The following is a 19,993-nucleotide window of genomic DNA, read 5'->3' on the forward strand; positions in this document are numbered from 1 at the left end:
GAGACTGCGGATAGTTGGGAACCTGTTTCGGGGGCAGGGAATTCATATGGTGTTCGTGGAAGTGGAAATGACTAGGGTTGGGAAGCATTTTCCGATCAGGGCCATTGTGATCTCCTGGACTCGTTTCGATCGCCTCAGGGGGTCGGAGAGGAATTTCCCAGATTTTTTTTCCCCATATTGGCCCTGGGGTTTTTCACTCTGGGTTTTCGCCTCTCCCTGGAGATCACATGGTCTGGAATGGGGGGGTGGGGGTGAGTTAATAGGTTGTAATGAACAAAGCATCGTAGCTGTGAGGGACAGCTCGGTGGATAGGGTATTGGTATGTAGATAGGCTGGAAAATTGGGCGGGGATCCTGGATTCAGGATTCAATCCTGGACCGGGGAGCGGCGCGGGCTTGGAGGGCCGAAGTGCCTGTTCCTGTGCTGTATTGTTCTTTGTTCTTTGTTTGTTCTTTGTAATCAAGTTTTTACAGGTACAGACAATGCGAGTGGAGAGAGGATTAAGCATAAGTTAAAGAGGTGTGAATTGTCTCCAGCCAGGACAGTTAGTGAGATTTTGCAAGCCCAGGCAAGTCGTGGGGGTTACAGATAGTGTGACATGAACCCAAGATCCCGGTTGAGGCCGTCCTCATGTGTGCGGAACTTGGCTATCAATTTTTGCTCAGCGATTCTGCATTGCCACGTGTCATGAAGGCCGCCTTGGAGAACGCTTACCCGAAGATCAGAGGCTGAATGCCCGTGACTGCTGAAGTGTTCCCCGACAGGAAGGGAACACTCCTGCTTGGTCATTGTTGAGCGGTGTCCATTCATCCGTTGTCATAGCGTCTGCATGGTCTCGCCAATGTACCATGCCTCGGGTCATCCTCTCCTGCAGCGTATCAGGTTGTGCAGTTGTTTGAAGGCAAGAAGTGGGGGTGTGGGGATGGCCTTGGCAAGATGTTCGTCTTCGTCGATGATATGTTGAAGGCTCCGGAGAAGGTGCCACAGCCTCTTTGCTCCAGGAAGCACCGGATGACGAAGGGTACTCTGTCCGCCATGTCCCATGTTTGTCTTCTGAGGAGGTTGGTGTGGTTTTTTGCTGTGGCGCGTCAGAACTGTTGACCGATGAGTCAAGCAACATATCCCATTCTCATGAGGGCGTCCTTCAGCGTCCATAGGTGTCCGCCGCGATCCTCCTCATCTAAGCAGATCCCGCGTACATGGAGGGCTTGTCCGTAGGGGATGGCTTCTTTAACGTGTTTAGAGTGGAAGCTGGAGAAGTGGACCATCATGAGGTTATCCATGGGCTTGCGGTACAGTGAACTGCTGAGGTGACCGTCCTTGATGGAGATGCGTGTGTCCAAGAATGCAACCGATTCCAGAGAGTACTCTATGGTGAGTCTGATGGTGGGATGGAACTTGTTGATCTCACCTTACAGTTGTTTCAGTGATTATGCGCCATGAGTCCAAAGGAAGAAAATGTTATCGATGTATCTAGTGTATAGCGTCGGTTGAAGGTCCTGTGCGGTGAAGAGGTCTTGTTTACATGTAAAGGTCCACAATCCAACCATTATCTTGTAAATTGAGTCTGTGTCTATGTATGCCCTGTTTGTGAACACAACTCCTCACTCACCTGAGGAAGGAGCAATGCTCCAAAAGCTTGTGCTACCAAATAAACCTGTAGGACTTTAACCTGTTGTTGTGAGACTTCTTACTGTCTTTTATCAATCACCTTTACTCTGTCACCTCTTGTAGTCAAGACTTCAGCCCGTGACAATAGTTTACATTTATTTACTTTGTATCCAAACTTTAACACCTTTATCAAACCTCCTATTAATTTTTCTGCTTTAACAATAACCCCAGCATCTCGGGTTTATCAATAAAAGTGTAACTGCTCATTCCTGGAGTCATTCGCGTCAGACTCTCTCCTGTATCCTCTCTCGAGTCTTCACAAGTTTCCAAATGAGCGCTGCCCAAAATTGGGAACGATACACAAGCTGGGGTCAAACTAGTGTTTTATGCGTAACTCTTGCCCTCTATTTAGAAATCCAGGATCCCATATCCTTCACTAACGGCTTTGATAACTTTCCTGCCACCTACAACTGTTAAAATTACCTAGGAAACCAGACAGGGATATCACACCCAACAAGATTCTACAAATTTCAGTCAGATAAATAATCAATCTATTTTTGTGATGTTGGTTTGAGGGATAAATATTTGACCAGGAGACTGGAGAGAATGCCCGACTCTTCTTCGAAAATCCAGAAGGAGGCCATTCAGCCCATCAAACCTGCATTGACAACAATCCCACCCAGACCCTATCCTCGTAACACCATGTATTTCCCCTGCTCAACCCCTTGACAGTCAAGGGCAATTTAGCATGGCCAATCAACCTAACCCACACATCCTGGACAGTGGGAGGAAACTGGAGCACCCGGAGGAAACCTACGCAGACACGGAGAGAATGTATAAACTCTACACAGACAGTGACCCAAGTCCAGAATTGAACGTAGGTCTCTGGCGCTGTGAGGCAGCAGTGCTAACCACTGTGCCACCTTGCCGCCCCTTAAGTGCCATGTGACATTTTGTGTCCCCTTGTGAAGATGTATGAGCCTCAGCTGAACTTTGTATCCAAGCAATGCCACCACCAGCAGTGTAGCACTCCCTCAGTTCTCCCCAGTAGTGTCAGCCTAGATTATAGAGTCATAGAGATTTACAGCATGGAAATTCGGCCCAACTTGACCATGCCACCCAGTTTTTACCACTAAGCTAGTCCCAATTGCCTGCATTTTGCCCATTTCCCTCTATACCCATCATACTCATGTAACTGTGTAAATGCATTTTTTAAAAATTGTACCCGCCTCTACTACTGCCTCTGGCAGCTCGTTCCAGACACTCACCACCTATTGAGTGAAAAAAGTGCCCCTCTGGACCCTTTTGTATCTCTCCCCTCTCCCCTCTCATTATGGGCTTATGTTTCTGGAACACGACTTGAAGCGTCAACCTTCTGACTCGATAGAGGTGCAAATGCTATCATGGAGTCAAGGCTGACATTGCTAATCATAGACAAATTATAATCGCAGAGTTCTTACGACGCAGTGGGTGACATCCCTGCCTCTGAGTCAGAAACTCTGGGTTGAAGTCCCACTCCAAGGCTTGATGCATTCATAATAGGCTAAACAGGCTGCATATCAACCTGGAAATCCTTCCAACCTGCGTCAATGGCAGGCATTAAGAGTAGGAGGGATTGTTGGTTAGCTATGTGGTGGAAAAAATATTGGAGTCTCTACCATCACCAACCATAGCTCCAGACTACAACATGCATATTGCCGTAGCAACTCATGCTCCTTTGCTGGTTGGCTCAGTTTGTGGATTGGTGCCAACAGCGCAGGGTTCAATCCCTACTCTAGCCTCGGTAGATTTGTTTCACACCTCCTTGCCGTACCTGTGGTGGAGGCTGTAGTGCTGTAGGTGAAAAGAGAACTGAGGAAGAAATGTTAAACTTTAATGAGTTCTGCCTGGTGCAACTCCTGTCATTTTGTAAAGTGTTATGTTGCTTCAAGAGTCAACATGATGGTATCAGGAGCCGCTCACGAAACTGGCCAGCCCACCCGCCTTATCCCAGGAAGACTCGGCTGATTGCGTTTGTCAGCAATGGTTCAACAGGGGGTAGTGCGCTGGCACAGTGGTCAGCACTGCTGCCTTCACAGCGCCAGGGACCCGGGTTCGATTCCTGACTCGGGTCACTATCTGTGCGGAGTCTGCACGTCCTCCCATTGTCTGCGTGGGTTTCCTCCGGGTGCTCCTGTTTCCTCCCACAGTCTGAAAGGCGTGCTGGTTAGGGTGCATTGAACCCGAACAGGCACTGGAATGTGACACTAATAAATAAACTAAACAAAGAACGTTAAAAGGACTAGCCTGAAGTTTCACTACCTGAATGCTCAGAGCATTCAAAATAAAATGGAAGAATTAGTTGCGCAGATAGATGAAAAGAGGTTGGAAAGGGTTACTGTAGTTAGAATTATGGAGACATGTCTCAAAGGTGACCAAGGATGGGAATTAAACATTGAGACTTATTCAGTGTTAATGTAAGCCTACTAATAAATAAACTTATAAGCAAATTATACATATTATCTGAGGCACACAGGCACAAGGAGGCAACTTTTTAAGTTGTTTTAATAGCAAAACATGTTTAACTTACAAAAAACCTGTGCACCAATGAACCTATTCTGTGTGGTTTCTTTGAAGTTATTTGCAGTGGTCCCAAATCTGGCTACTCACAGGTGAAGGACTGAACACACTTTTTTTTACAAAAATGCCTATTTTAAGAACATAAGAACATAAGAAATAGGAGCAGGAGTAGGCCATCTAGCCTCTCGAGCCTGCCCCTCCATTCAATAAGATCATGGCTGATCTGAAGTGGATCAGTTCCACTTACCCGCCTGATCCCTATAACCCCTAATTCCCTCACCGATCAGGAATCCATCTATCCATGATTTAACCATATTCAGCGAGGTAGCCTCCACCACTTCAGTGGGCAGAGAATTCCAGAGATTCACCACCCTCTGAGAGAAGAAGTTCCTCCTCAACTCTGTCCTAAACTGACCCCCCTTTATTTTGAGGCTGTGCCCTCTAGTTCTAGTTTTCTTTCTAAGTGGAAAGAACCTCTCCACCTCTACCCTATCCAGCCCCTTCATTATCTTATAGGTCTCTATAAGATCCCCCCTCAGCCTTCTAAATTCCAACGAATACAAACCCAATCTGCTCAGTCTCTCCTCATAATCAACACCCCTCATCTCTGGTATCAACCTGGTGAACCTTCTTTGCACTCCCTCCAAGGCCTATATATCCTTCCGCAAATAAGGGGACCAATACTGCACACAGTATTCCAGCTGCGGCCTCACCAATGCCCTGTACAGATGCAGCAAGACATCTCTGCTTTTATATTCTATCCCCCTTGCGATATAGGCTGATAAACTGCACCAGTTTATCACTCGCGAATCCAGACTCCCTAACAGGAAGAAGGGATTAACATGCTCAATAACATGCCGACATGGTGTCTGATGACACTGGCCAGGGACAATATTACACTTGTGATTATGCAATTTCCTATTTACAACCCAAGGCAGAAACCATAGCCCTGTGTACCTTTAGACACAGAGAGAAAGTCCCAGACCACTTCCTCACAACCTCCTCAGCCCATGGAGGCTCCAGGCATTCACTTTCACAAAAATCTTAGTCAGACTTCTCTGGGAAGCCCCAGCTCCGATAAGTTCCTCTATTGACAGCTTTCTGAAATGCTTCACACCTCCGCCAGACCACTTCTGCATCAACCAACATCATCATCCAGAATGATGGAGAGCATTCATGTCGAGAGGGCTAGAGTACAAAAGCAGGGATGTATTGCTGAGGCTTCATAAAGCTCTCGTGAGACTACGTTTAGAATATTGCGAGCAATTCTGGGCCCCATATCGAAGGACAGATGCACTGGCCTTGGAGAGAGTCCAGAGGAGGTTCATGAGAATGATCTCGGAAATGAAAAGCTTGACGTATGAGGAGCGTCTCAGGCTCATGGGACAATCCTTTAGGACTGAGATGAGGAGGAATTTCTTCAGCCAGAGGGTGGTGAATCTATGGAATTCATTGCCACAGAAGGCTGTGGAGGCCAGGTCATTAAGTGCATTTAAGACAGAGATAGATAGGTTCATGATTGGCAAAGGGATCAAGGGTTATAGGAAAAAAGCAGGAGAATAGGGTTGAGAAATGTATCAGCCAGGATTGAATGGTGGAGCAGACTCAATGGGCTGAATGGCCTAATTCTGCTCCAAGATCTTATGTCTTATGGTCTTTACGATACTAAAAACTGGCATATCTTTCCCTCTATGTTATTGGAACCTCATTGGATATCCTGGTCACTACTAAATGTAAGGGTCTTTAAGTGCATCTTTCAAGTTTTATTACCTTCATTTTCATGTACCAACCTTGAGTCATAGTCATAGAGTCATACAGCACAGTAAAGGCCTTTCGGCCCATCGAATCTGCACCAACAATAACTACCTCTAAATGCACTAATCCATTTTCCTGCGCTTCTCTCATTCCTTGATGATTATGATATTTCAAGTGCTCACCCAAATATTTTTTAAAGGTTGTAAGGTTTCTGGCCTCCACCACCTTCTTGATCAAGAACCTATCTACCTCTGTCTTAAAGACACTCAATGACCTGGCCTCCACAGCCCTCTGTGGCAATGAGTTCCACAGATACACCACCCTCTGGCTGAAGAAATTCAAAACCAGTTCCGGAGATGATCACGTGAACTTTAAAAGATTTGATTTGATTTGATTTATTATTGTCACATGTATCAGCATACAGTGAAAAGTATTGTTTCTTGCACGCTATACAGACAAAGCATACCGTTCATAGAGAAGGAAAGGAAAGAGTGCAGAATGTAGTGTTACAAACATAGCTAGGGTGTAGAGAAAAATCAACTTAGGGCCCGATTTTACCAAAACTTCGCGCCTGTTTTCGGGCGCGAAATCGCGGTAAAGTCGGGCATTGGGCCTAAAACGCGATCCGCACCAGAGATTTTGCAAATCGCGCCTTCACCGACAGCCGATTTTGGCGCAGTTCCGATGCGCGCCCGAGACGACCAGCGCGACGATTTAAATGTATTTGCAGGCATTTAAATCGACTTAATGAAGCTCCCGCCCAACTCTACCGCCGATTTCCACTCTACCACCGTGCGGCCCAAATCGCATCCGCGCATTTAGCGACCTGATGTATAAAAGTCCGATTTGGACTTTTATTCAGCAGGGGAATCGCCGAGGCCCACCCTTCGCGGACCCCCCCCCCCCCCCGCTAACCACCCCAGCCGGCTGCTATTCCGAGGCAGCAGGAAGTATTGACAGTGCCAATGGGTGGGAGGCTGGTTTGAGTGATGGACTGGGCTTTGTTCATGACCTTTTGTAGTTTCTTACGGTCTTGGACAGAGCAGGAGCCATACCAAGCTGTGATACAACCAGAAAGAATGCTTTCTATGGTGCAGCTGTAAAAGTTGGTCGGAGTCGTACCTGACATGCCAAATTTCCTTAGTCGTTTGAGAAAGTAGAGGCGTTGGTGGGCTTTCTTAACTATAGTGTCGGCATGGGGGGATCAGGACAGGTTGTTGGTGATCTGGACACCTAAAAACATGAAGCTCTCGACCATTTCTACTTCGTCCCCGTTGATGTAGACAGGGGCATGTTCTCCTCTACGCTTCTTGAAGTCGATGACAATCTCCTTCATTTTGTTGACATTGAGGGAGAGATTATTATCATTGCACCAGTTCACCAGATTCTCTATCTGATTATTGGTGATGAGGTTGGTGTCCACCTGTGAACTTGAACGAGAGAAGAGAATTGGATGTCAAAGAACAAAGAACAAAAAAGGTTACAGCACAGGAACAGGCCTTCAGCCCTCCAAGCCTGCACTGACCATGCTGCCTGACTGAACTAAAACCCCGTGCCCTTCCAGGGACCATATCCCTCTATTTCCATCCTATTCATGTATTTGTCCAGACGCCCCTTAATACTCACTATCGTATCTGCTTCCACTACCTCCCGTGGCAATGAGTTCCAGGCACCCACCACCCTCTGTGTAAAACACTTGCCTCATACATCTCCTTTAAATCTTGCCCCTCGCACCTTAAACCTGTGCCCCCTAGTAATTGACTCTTCAACCCTGGAAAAAAGCTTCTGACTATCCACTCTGTCCATGCACCTCATAATCTTGTAGACTTCTATCAGGTCACCCCTCAACTTCCGTCGTTCCAGTGAGAATAAACCACGTTTCTCCAGCCTCTCCTCATAGCTAATGCCCTCCATGCCAGGCAACATCCTGGTAAATCTTTTCTGTACCCTCTCCAAAGCCTCCTCATCTTTCTGGTAGTGTGGCGACCAGAACTGAACACTATATTCCAAGTGCGGCCTAACTAAGGTTCTATAAAGCTGTAACATGACTTGCCAATTTTTAAACTCAATGCCCCAGCCAATGAAGGCAAGCATGCCTTCTTGATTACCTTCTCCACCTATGTTGCCACTTTCAGTGACCTGTGTATCTGTACACCCAGATCCCTCTGCCTATCAATACTCTTAAGGATTCTGCCATTTACTGGAAATATCCTATTTTTATTAGATCTTCCAAAATGCATTACCTCACATTTGTCCAGATTAAACTCCATCTGCCACCTCTCTGCCCATGCCTCCAACCGATCTATATCCTGCTGTATCCTCTGATGGTCCTCATCGCTATCCGCAAATCCACTAATCTTTGTGAAATCTGCAAACTTACTAATCAAACCAGTTACATTTTCTTCCAAATCATTTATATGTATTACGAACAGCAAAGGTTCCAGCATTGATCCCTGCGGAATGCCACTTGTCACAGCCCTCCATTCAGAAACACACCCTTCCGCTGCTACCCTCTGTCATCTATGACCAAGCCAGTTCTGTATCCACGTTGCCAGCTCATCGCTGATCCCATGCGACTTCACCTTCTGCACCAGTCTGCCATGAGGGACCTTGTCAAAGGCCTTACTGAAGTCCATGTGGACAACATCCACTGCCCTACCCTCATCAATCATCTTCATCACTTCCTCGAAAAACTCGATCAAGATCGTGAGACACGACCTCCCCTTCACAAAACCATGTTGCCTCTCGCTAATACGTCCACTTATTTCCAAGTGGGTATAAATCCTGTCTCGAAGAATCCTCTCCAATAATTTCCCTACCACTGATGTAAGGCTCACCTGCCTGTAATTACCTGGATTATTCTTGCTACCCTTCTTAAACAAAGGAATAACATTGGCTATTCTCCAATCCTCTGGACCTCCCCTATAGCCAGTGAGGATACAAAGATTTCTCTGAAGGCCCCAATTTCCTCCCTTGCCTCTCTTAGTATTTTAGGGCATATCCCATCAGGCCCTGGGGACTTCTCTACCTTAATATTTCTCAAGTAACCCACTACCTCCTTTTTGATCTCAACATGACTCAAACTATCTACACATCCTTTCCCAGACTCATCATCCACCAAGTCATTCTCTTTGGTGAATACTGACGCAAAGTACTCATTTAATACCTCACCCATTTCCTCTGGCTCTCTGCATAGATTCTCTCCCCTGTCCTTGAGTGGGCCAACCCTCTCCCTGGGTACTCTCTTGCTCTTTATATAGGTATAAAAAGCCTTGGGATTTTCCTTAATCTTGCTGGCCAATGATTTTTCATGATCCCTTTTAGCCCTCCTTACTCCTTGCTTAAGTTTCTTTCTATTTACCTTGTATTCCACACTTGCTTCGTGTGTTCCCAGCCTCCTAGCCTTGACAAATACTTCCTTTTTCTCTTCGACTAGGCTCACAATATCCCTTGCTATCCAAGATTCCCAAAACTTGCCATAATTATCCTTCATCCTTACAGGAATGTGCCGGTCTTGAATCCCTATCAACTGACACTTGAAAGCCTCCCACATGTCAGATGTTGATTTGCCCTCGAACATCTGGCCCCAATCTACATTCTTCTGTTCCTGCCTAATATTGTTATAATTAGCCTTCCCCCAGTTTAGCACCTTCACTTGAGGACTACACTTTTCTTTATCCATCAGTACCTTAAAGCTTACTGAATTGTGGTCACTGTTCCCGAGCTACTCCCCTACTGAAACATCGACCACCTAGGGCTCTTTCCACAATACCAAGTCCAGTATGGCCCCTTCCCTAGTTGGACTATCTACATACTGTTTCAGGAAGCCCTCCTGGATGCTCCTTACAAACTATGCCCCATCCATGTCCCTAGCACTAAGTGAGTCCCAGTCAATATGGGAGAAGTTAAAATCTCCCACCACAACAACCCTGTTACTTTTGCACCTTGCCAAAATCTGCCTACATATCTGTTCCTCTATCTCCCGCTGGCTGTTGGGTGGCCTATAGTAAACCCCCAACATCGTGACTGCACCCTCCCTATTCCTAAGCTGTACCCATATTACCTCGCTGTAAGCACGTTGTGTAAATCAGGTAGCCACTTTGCTATGATCTCATTTTACGCCACTGGCGATGACCAATTGCACCCCGACTGACATTTTTCTCCATTATGGTTTGTCCCTTGATTTGATTTGATTTATTATTGTCACATGTATTTGGATACAGAGAAAAGTATTGTTTCTTGCCCGCTATACAGACAAAGCATAACGTTCATAGAGAAGGAAATGAGAGACTGCAGAATGTAGTGTTACAGTCACAGCTAGGGTGTAGAGAAAGATCAACTTAATGCAAGGTAGGTCCATTCAAAAGTCTGACAGCAGCAGGGAAGGAGCTGTTCTTGAGTCGGTTGGTGCGTGAGCTTAGACTTTTGTATCTTTTTCCCGACGGGAGAAGGTGGAAGAGAGAATGTCCGGGGTGCGTGGGGTCCCTGGCTGCTTTGCCAAGGCAGCGGGAAGTGTAGCCAGAGTCAATGGAGTCTGAGTCCCTTACATTCAGAGGTGTCCCCATACAAGGTCAAAGTATCAGGCAGGGACACACAGTGGTGAATTCACCCCACACCGCAATTCCACAGTGAGCACAAGAGGATGGCTAGCCTGTCATTTCCCCAGGAGATGGCGGGGATCGAAATTTACTGTGGTAGCCTTTGGATTGGCCTTGTGAGTTGGCTGCCCATTATAGAAGCTGCCGCATTTTCCCTTCCATTGGTTGCCATGCAGGCTTTAATGCCCGAACAACAAGTTGAAAACATGCCCCCCTCCTGTGCAGTCGCATTGTGTTCCATAGAATCATAAAATCCCTACAGTGCAGAAGAAGGCCGTTCGGCCCATCGGGTCTGCACCGACTCTCCGCAAGAGCATCTTACCCAAGCCCACACCCCTCCCCACCCTATCGAATGATAACCAGGTTCCAACGTGGCAATTCCCTCAGATCCTGATGTGATATTTGGTCTAAGATTCTTGACTGCAAATTCTCCTCTTCTAACACTCTATTGAATAGATTATTAAATTTACTATGGCCAATCCACCTAGCCTGCACATCTTTGGATCATTGCTCTTACCCCTTTCCGTGCACCAATAATGGGCACAAGGAAAAAAATTGCCTCTTTTTTGTTTCTCCGAAGCGCATGCTTAAGACAAAAATCAACTGCAAATACCTTTGTCTTCACATTCAATGTCTCTGTCATTTTTCAATTATTTCATTGGCACAGATAATCATACACCCGCAATTGCCAATCTGTCGTGTTTCTTTCATAACACCTCCCAAATGAACTGTACTTGGGATATCGATGGGCAAGCAGAACCAGATGCACAGTATACTTTGTCTTACAGGTAAGTGTACAGTTTTATTCATTCATGTACCTACCTATCTAGTGTCTGAAATGGCCGTCTGTATCTTTATTGGAGGGTGAAGTGAGGGACCATTCCAATTCAGAAGCAAAATACTGGAGTCGCCGGAAACAGGAGATGTTAGAAGTGCGCAGCTGGTCTGGCAGCACTTGTGGAAAGTGAAACTAGGTTCACGGGTAAAGGTTTCATGGCCCTATGGTGGGGGTTGTACACGTCTAGGATAATAGGGAAGGCATGGGGGCATGTCGGTCAGTTCCCAGCACATTCCCACCCCTGAGGAAGTTTCCTGGGGTGTCGGTCAACTCTTTGGAGGCAGACAAATTAATTCATCATAGAATCATAGAAATCATAGAACAGTGCAGAAAGAGGCCATTCAGCCCATTGAGCCTGCCCCGACAACAGGCCCTATTCCCATAATTCCACCTATTTAACCTCGTTTAACCTATTTAATCCCTCTAACCTACGCATCATTAAGGGGCAATTTAGCACGGCCAATGCACTTAACCCGCACATCTTTGGACTGTGGGAGGAAACCGGAGCACCCGGAGGAAACCCACGCTGACATGGGGAGAATGTGCAAACTCCACACAGACAGTGACCCAAGCCGGGAATTGAACTCAAGTCCCTGGAGCTGTGAGGCAGCAGTGCCACTGGGCCGCCCTTTTACTCATTGAATTAATTGAAGTCCAAGTCGAGTTCACTGTCAGCCAGTTCAGTGGAGGTAGCCTGCCTGCAGTAGGCTGGAGAGGGACACCATTCCCCCAAAGAGTGGAGGGCGGTGGGGGGGTGCTTTCAGTAGGAAAGGTCCCTCAATGATCCCAACAAGCTCCCTTGGAGGGCATTTCCCCTCTGGTTGGGTCTACCAGTTCTCCACCTCTAAAATATGTAATAATATTTACCTTTCTAATAGCGAACATACATACAGACATCTAAATAAGGAGACCATTCAACTCGTAGAACTGCTCCACCAATTGAAAAGGTCATGACTGGTCCGGTTGTGGTCTTAACTCAACTCTCAGGGGATGGCACGGTGGCACAGTGGTCCAATTCCCAGCTCGGGACACTGCCTATGCAGAGTTTACACGTTCTCCCTGTGTCTCCGTGGATTTCCTCTGGGTGCTCTGGTTTCCTCCACGGTCCAAAGATGTGCGGGTTAGGTGGATTGGCCATGCTAAATTGCCTCTTAGTGTCAGGGGGACTAGCTAGGGTAAATGGGGTTACGGGGATAGGGTCTGGGTGGGATTGTGGTCGATGCAGACTCGACGGGCCTTGATGGGCCTCCTTCTTCACTGTAGGAATTCTATGATTCTATGAACTTTCCTTCCGACCCTTTGACTCCCTTGTAAATCAAGAATCTGCCGAAAACAGCCTTATAAATATTCAATGACGCAGCCTCCAAGGTTCTCTGGGGAAGAGGGTTTCACAGAGTAGTGACCTTTTGAGAGAAAAAAACATTCTTCTCATCTCCATCTCACATGGGAGTCCCCCTATACTTTCTTTAAACTGTGCCCCCTATATTTAGTCCCTCCCACAAAGGGGAAACATTCTTTCAGCATTCACCCTGTCAAATCCAGTCAGGAATGTATATGTTTGAATAAGATCACCTCTCATTCTTTTCAACTTCAATGGATGCAGGCCCAATCTGTTCAACTTTTCCTCAGAAGGCAACCCCGATGGCACAGTGGTTGGCACTGCTGCCTCACAGCGCTGGGACCTGGGTTCAATTTTGCAGACAATTGTCAGCAACTAAAGAATTATCAGCTGCACTAATTACAGTTTATTTGCATATTTGGAAATTAATTTAAGTAAGATATGTAAATATATGCGTATGTTTATCAAAACGAAGATCCACACAGCACTTGATTTATGAGCAGGTCAGACTTTCTGCGTGCTCGAATATCATTTTTAATCTATTCATAAAGGAATATGATCATACGATAGATGGGACCACATTGAGGTTGGTAGTCCTGTTTTAAACATCTGGGTACCATGATATTCGATGTCCGGCCTCGGGTCACTGTCTATGTGGAGTTTGCACATTCTCCCCATGTCTGCGTGGGTTTCCTCTGGGTGCTCCCGTTTCCTCCCACAGTCCAAAGATGTGCGGGTTTTGGTTGATTGGCCATGATAAATTCTCCCTTAGTGTCTGTCGGGGGATTAGCAAGGTAAATACGTGGGGTTACAGGAATAGGGCCTGAGTGGGATTTATGGTCAGTGCAGGCTCAATGGGCCAAATGGCCTCCTTCTGCACTGTAGGGTTTCTATGATTCCATGATTCACCTTATCCCAGGAATCACCCCAACCCCCATGTTCAGACACCCTTGTGTTTCTAGACCTACTTCAGCAGCGACCCCCTGTGATTGGGTAGGCAGCCATCATCTAGTGGTGTAGTGGTATTGTCACTGGACTAGTAATCCAGAGACCCAGGGTAAATCTCTGTGGATCCGGGCTCAAATCCTACCATGGTAGATGGTGAAATTTGAATTCAATAAAAATCTGGAATGAAATGTCTAATGGTGACCATGAAACCATTGTTGATTGTGGTAAAAACCCTTCTGGTTCACGAATGTCCTTTAAGGGAGGAAATCTGCCGTCCTTACCTGGTCTGGCCTACATGTGAATCCAGCAATTTTGTTGACTCTTAACTGCCCCTTCAAGGGGAATTACGGGTGGGCAATAAATGAGGCCCAGTGATGCCCACATCCCATTGACAAATAATATTTTTAAAAGCCTCAATTGACCTAATAATTATTATTCTCTCAGAGGCGGTCGGCTTAGTGGCTAGCATGACTGCCTCACAGCTCCAGGGACCTGGGTTTGATTTCTGGCTTGGGTCACTGTCTGTGCGGAGTTTGCATATTCGCCCCGCGTCTGCGTGGGTTTCTTCCGGGTATTCTGGTTACCTCCCACACTCCAAAGATGTGTGGGTTAGGTGGATTGGCCATGATAAATTTCCCCTTAGTGTCAGGTGAACTAGCTCGGGTAAATGTATGGGGTTATGGGGATAGGGCCTGGGTGGAATTGTGGTCGTTGCAGACTTGATGGGCTGAATGGCCTCCTTCTGCACTGTAGAATTCTATGACTATCTAAATTGCCCCTTAGTGTCCCGGGATGCGTAGGTTGGAGGGATTAGTGGGGTAAATATGTGCGGTTAGGGGGATAGGGCCTGGGTGCGATTGTTGTCGGTGCAGACTCGATGGGCCGAATGGCCTCCTTCTGTACTGTAGAGTTTCTATGATTCTATGAAAAGCTCAGGTCATTGCCTTTCACACACATGTGTTTACTTTCTTCAATATTATCTTTCCAAGTAATGAAAGGAACCATCGTGAGATTGGATGCAGTTCCCATTCCTGCCATGTTCAGAACTTTGAATTATTCATCTTCAGAAACGTTAAAATTTGTCTTACTCAATCAAGCCAAAACCCAGCGAAACGTCAATGCATAGTCATCTTACCAGTCACTTATTGTAAGACCAACTTACTTCAATCTTGTGTCATCTCTAGTTCTCTATTGTACTGTTGAATTGTGACCATGTCGTTAATGGAAATGCATCAAGTGGGCAGCATGGTGGCACAGTGGTTAGCACTGTTGCCTCACAGCCCCAGGTTCAATTCCCAGCTTGGGTCACTGTCTGTGCGGAGTCTGCACGTTCTCCCCGTGTCTGCGTGCATTTCCTCCGGGTGCTCCGGTTTCCTCCCACCGTCCAAAGACCTGCTGATTAGGTGCATTGGCCATGCTAAATTCTCCCTCAGTGCACCCGAACAGGTGGCGACTAAGGGATTTTCACAGTAACTTCATTGCAGTGTTAATGTAAGCCTTACTTGTGACACTAATAAATAAACTTTAAGTCAGAATGAATATATCCTATTTATTCTCAAGCTGACACTGACTATAATGTTTCAAGCGATCAATAGAAATATTCGTGATGCATAATAAACATGAACAAACCTGTGGTGTGTTTGTCTTAATAAGTTATCTTTTTTGGTTTAGATAAATCCAACCCTCCAGTTAAAGTTAAAGTAAATGACACTGAAGTTGAATGGGAGCCACCAGAAGGTCACCACCCGTCCCCAGATTTTTATTATCAAGTAGAAATCACGGATCGGAGTAACAATGTCAAAATGGTAAATCAACGTGAATCTTGCTAATGTTTGTACTATAGAGTATTCCACGCAGTGTCGTACCGGCTGTTCACTGCCAGTCTTTTTGGCAAGACTAAATAATTGAACTAAATCAAATTAATTGAGGGATAAATCAAAAGGGGCAGCGTCGGAAAGAAGGGAACCGCCCGAAACAAAAGACAAAGTAGAACGGAAACGTAAAACATCAAACCTAAATGTGGTTAAAGGGATCGATGATACACTCCAGCCCCTGCGGGCATGGAAGGCTGCAACAGTGTCCTCGGACACTGCGTGCTCCTTCCCCAGGGACACCCGGCTGCGATTGCAGCTGTGGGAGAGGGGCAGACAGTCGGGTCAGATGACCCCCTTGGTCGCCCGCTGCCTGGATCTGTTGATGGCAAGTTTAGCCAGGCCCAGTAACCAGTGCCAAACCCATTCACTCATCATTTCAGTGTTTGCTGACCTATACTGATTCCCGATAGGGCAATGCCTCGTGGGTGGCACAATGGCACAGCAGTTAGCACTGCTACCTCACAGGGTCATGATGTGGAGATGCCGGCGTTGGACTGGGGTAAATACAGTAAGAAGTTTAACCACACCGGATTAAAGTCCAACAGGTTTATTTGGTAGCAAATGCCACTAGCTTTCGGAGCGCTGCCCCTTTGTCAGGTGGAATGGAGATCTGCTCTCAAACAGGGAATACAGAGACACAAACTCAATTTACAGAATAATGATTGGAATGTAGTCTTTACAGATAATCAAGTCTTAAAGGTACAAACAATGTGAGTGGAGAGAGCATTAAGCACAGGCTAAAGAGATGTGTATTGTCTCCAGACAGGACAGCCAGTGAGATTCTGCAAGTCCAGGCAAGCTGTGGGGGTTACAGATAGTGTGACATGAACCCAAGATCCCAGTTGAGGCCAGTTGATCCCAGTCCTCATGTGTGCGGAACATGGCAATCAGTTTCTGCTCAGCGACTCTGCGCTGTCGTGTGTCATGTACCACGGTACATTGGGGAGACCATGCAGACGCTACGACAACAGATGAATGAACACCACTTGACAATCACCAGGCAAGACTGTTCTCTTCCTGTTGGGGAGCACGTCAGCGGTCACGGGCATTCGGCCTCTGATCTTCGCGTAAGCGTTCTCCAAGGCGGCCTTCACGACACACGACAGCACAGAGTCGCTGAGCAGAAACTGATAGCCAACTTCCGCACACATGAGGACAGTCTCAACCGGGATCTTGGGTTAATGTCACACTATCTGTAACCCCCACAGCTTGCCTGGACTTGCAGAATCTCACTGGCTGTTCTGTCTGGAGACAATACACATCTCTTTAATCTGTGCTTAATGCTCTCTCCACTCACATTGTTTGTACCTTTAAGACTTGATTATCTGTAAAGACTGCATTCCAATCATTATTCTGTAAATTGAGTTTGTGTCTCTGTATGCCCTCTTTGAGAGCAGATCTCCACTCCACCTGACGAAGGGGCAGCGCTCCGAAAGCTAGTGGCATTTGCTACCAAATAAACCTGTTGGACTTTAACCTGGTGTTGTTAAACTTCTTACTGTACCTCACAGGGTTCCAGGTTGGATTCCCAGCTTGGATCACTGTCTGTGTGGAGTTTTCACGTTCTCCCTGTGTTTGCATGGGTTTCCTCTGGGTGCTCCGGTTTCCTCCCACAGTCTGAAAGACATGCTAGTTAGGTGCATTGACCTGAACAGGCGCTAGAGTGTGGCGACTAGGGGAAAACTTCATTACAGCGTTAATGTAAGCCTTACTTGTGACTAATAAATGAATTTTTTTTGTTGTCCTGGTTTCCAAATTTCACCACGACTTTACCACCGCTCCCTCTCTCTGTGACCACCTCTAGCCGGACTAATCTCCGAGATATCTGAGCCAATTCCCACCCTGATTTTTATCCCTCCACCATTGACAACCATGTCTTTAGCTACCAAAACCTTAAACCTCTGGAATTCCTAAATCTCTCTACCCTGGAGGCGATGGCCCAGTGGTATTATCACTAGACTATTAACTCAGTAACTCAGCTAATGTTCTGAGGACCTGGGTTCAAATCCCACCACAGCAGATGGTGGAATATAAATTTAATTTTTAAAAATCTGGAATTAAGTATCAACTGGTAACAATGAAACTATTGTCATAAAAACCCATCGGGTTCACTAATGACCTTTAGGGAAGGAAATCTACTGTCCTTACCTGGTCTACATGTGGCTCCAGAGCCACAGAAATGTGGTTGACTCTGAACTGCCCTCCCTAAGGCAACTAGGGATGGACAACAAATGCTGGCCAGCCAGCGACGCCCATGGCCCATGAATGAATAAAAAACACCTCTCTTCCCTTAAGGTGCTCCTTAAGGCCCAATGCTTTGACCAGGTTTTTGGGCACCTGTCCTCATTATCTCCTTACATGCTCAACGACAAACTTTCTTCATTAAGGGAAGCACATTTTCCACTGTTGGTGATGGTATTTAAACATAAATTGTTGTCAGTGCCATTTTGCAATGGCAGTTGTGGCACTTCCTGTTAACACTGGAAATAGACGTGCAAAACGGGGCTGTGAATCAAGTTAGAAAAATTTCTTAGTGTCGCAAGTAGACTTACATTAACACTGCAATGAAGTTACTGTGAAAATCCCCTAGTCACGACACTCCGGTTCCTGTTGGGGTACACTGAGGGAGAATTTAACATGGCCAATGCACCTAACCAGCATGTCTTTCAGGCTGTGGAAGGAAACAGGAGCCACTTTGTCTTTGTGCATGCTGTCTTTAGATACTGTTAAAAAGCTTAAACCCGTCATATAATCATAGAATCCCTACAGTGCAGAAAGAGGCCATTCAGCCCATTGAGTCAGCACCGACTCTCAGACAGAGCATCTCACCCAGGCCCAACCCTTGCCCTATCCCGTAACCCCACGCATTTACCACAGCTAATCCCCCTAACTTACACATCCTGGGACACTAAGGGGCAATTTAGCAAGGCCAATCCACCTAACCTGCACATTTTTGGATTGTGGGAGGAAACCGGGGCACCCGGAGGAAACCCACGCAGACACGGGAAGAATGTGCAAACTCCGCACAGACAGTGACCCAAGGCTGGAATTGAACCCGGGTCCTTGGCGCTATGAGGCAGCAATGCTAACCACTGTGCCACCATGCCGTCGTATCCCATCGTGATGACTCTATTAAAGGCCAAGGGTTCTCACTGAGATTTTTCTTGTCCGATATATGGGCATGCTGCTTGCAGTTTGTGAGCTCCACCCTGGATGTTATCACGATCCTTCAGTAGGTGAGCAAAAGTAGCTTCATTTTCAACAGGTAGGCAGCATAGGTGGAGAGGGAAACAGAGTCAAATTTTCAGGTCGGTGAATCTTCAAAACTGGTTCTGATGAACGAGCATCAACTTGAAAATTGAACTCTGTTTTTCTCTCTCCACAGATGCCGCCTGACTTGCTGAGTACTTCCAGCACTTTCTGTTTCAGACCCTCCGTGTTCTGCTTTTCGAGTAGCTTCACTTTTGTCATTTCTTCGTTACCCTTTGTTTTCCAACCTAAATTATCACCTTGAAATGGAAATAATAAGAATTTATGGGCGGCATGGTGGCACAGTGGTTAGCACTGCTGCTTCACAGCTCCAGGGACCTGGGTTCGATTCCCGGCTTGGGTCACTGTCTGTGTGGAGTTTGCACATTCTCCTCGTGTCTGCGTGGGTTTGCTCCGGTTTCCTTCCACCGTCCAAAGATGTGCGGGTTAGGTTGATTGGCCATGCTAAAATTGCCCCTTAGTGTCCTGAGATGCATAGGTTAGAGGGGTTAGCGGGTAAATATGTAGGGATATGGGGGATAGGGCTTGGGTGGGATTGTGGTCGGTGCAGACTCGATGGGCCGAATGGCCTCTTTCTGTACTGTAGGGTTTCTATGTTTCTAATTGTACTTATGCGTCTCGTATTCTTGGAGTTCTAATGATTATTATCTTGGTTTAGACTGAAGGCATGAAATTGACAAAGTGGACCATTGAAAATTGCAAGAAGAGGTACTCTGTAAAAGTGAGGGCAAAAGTGCTAAATCACATTACTGATTCTCTCTGGAGTGACTGGAGCCAAGCTGTCAATATTGGTAAGAATACAACGTGTCGAAATAAGGCTTTGTATCTGGAGCTAGATTTTGAAAGGAGTCGGTGCCAGGATTTACAACGAGCAGGTGCACAATTTGCAGCATCGGTCTTTGTGCTGGTTCCCCACTACCAACAATCCAACGCCCTCAATAAGGGCGTTAGGAGTCAGGGGTGGGCACGGGTGGCACAGTGGTTAGCATTGCTGCCTCACAGCACCAGGGACCCGGGTTCAATCCCTGGCTTGGGTCACCGCCTGTGTGGAGTTTGCACATTCTCCCCGTATCTGCGTGGGTTTCCCCTGGGTGCTCTGGTTTCCTCCCACAGTCGGAAAGCCGCGCTGGTTAGGTGCATTGGCCATGCTAAATTCTCCCTCAGTGTACCCGGTGGAGTGTGGCGACTAGGGGATTTTGCG

General features: G+C 46.6%; 1 protein-coding gene across 1 annotated transcript in view; it reads left to right on the plus strand.

Moving 5' to 3' along the window:
* Window positions 1–19,993, plus strand: part of LOC144499888 (interleukin-13 receptor subunit alpha-1-like) — a 52,094-nt gene that overhangs the window by 21,837 nt on the left and 10,264 nt on the right. The window contains exons 3-6 of the mRNA XM_078222522.1: window positions 11,191–11,311; window positions 14,638–14,795; window positions 15,320–15,453; window positions 19,451–19,583. Of these exons, the coding sequence (XP_078078648.1) occupies window positions 11,191–11,311; window positions 14,638–14,795; window positions 15,320–15,453; window positions 19,451–19,583 (546 nt within the window). The remainder of the gene's footprint in view (window positions 1–11,190; window positions 11,312–14,637; window positions 14,796–15,319; window positions 15,454–19,450; window positions 19,584–19,993) is intronic.

Source organism: Mustelus asterias, chromosome 10 (assembly GCF_964213995.1).
Source record: "Mustelus asterias chromosome 10, sMusAst1.hap1.1, whole genome shotgun sequence".
Classification (NCBI taxonomy): Eukaryota; Metazoa; Chordata; class Chondrichthyes; order Carcharhiniformes; family Triakidae; genus Mustelus; species Mustelus asterias.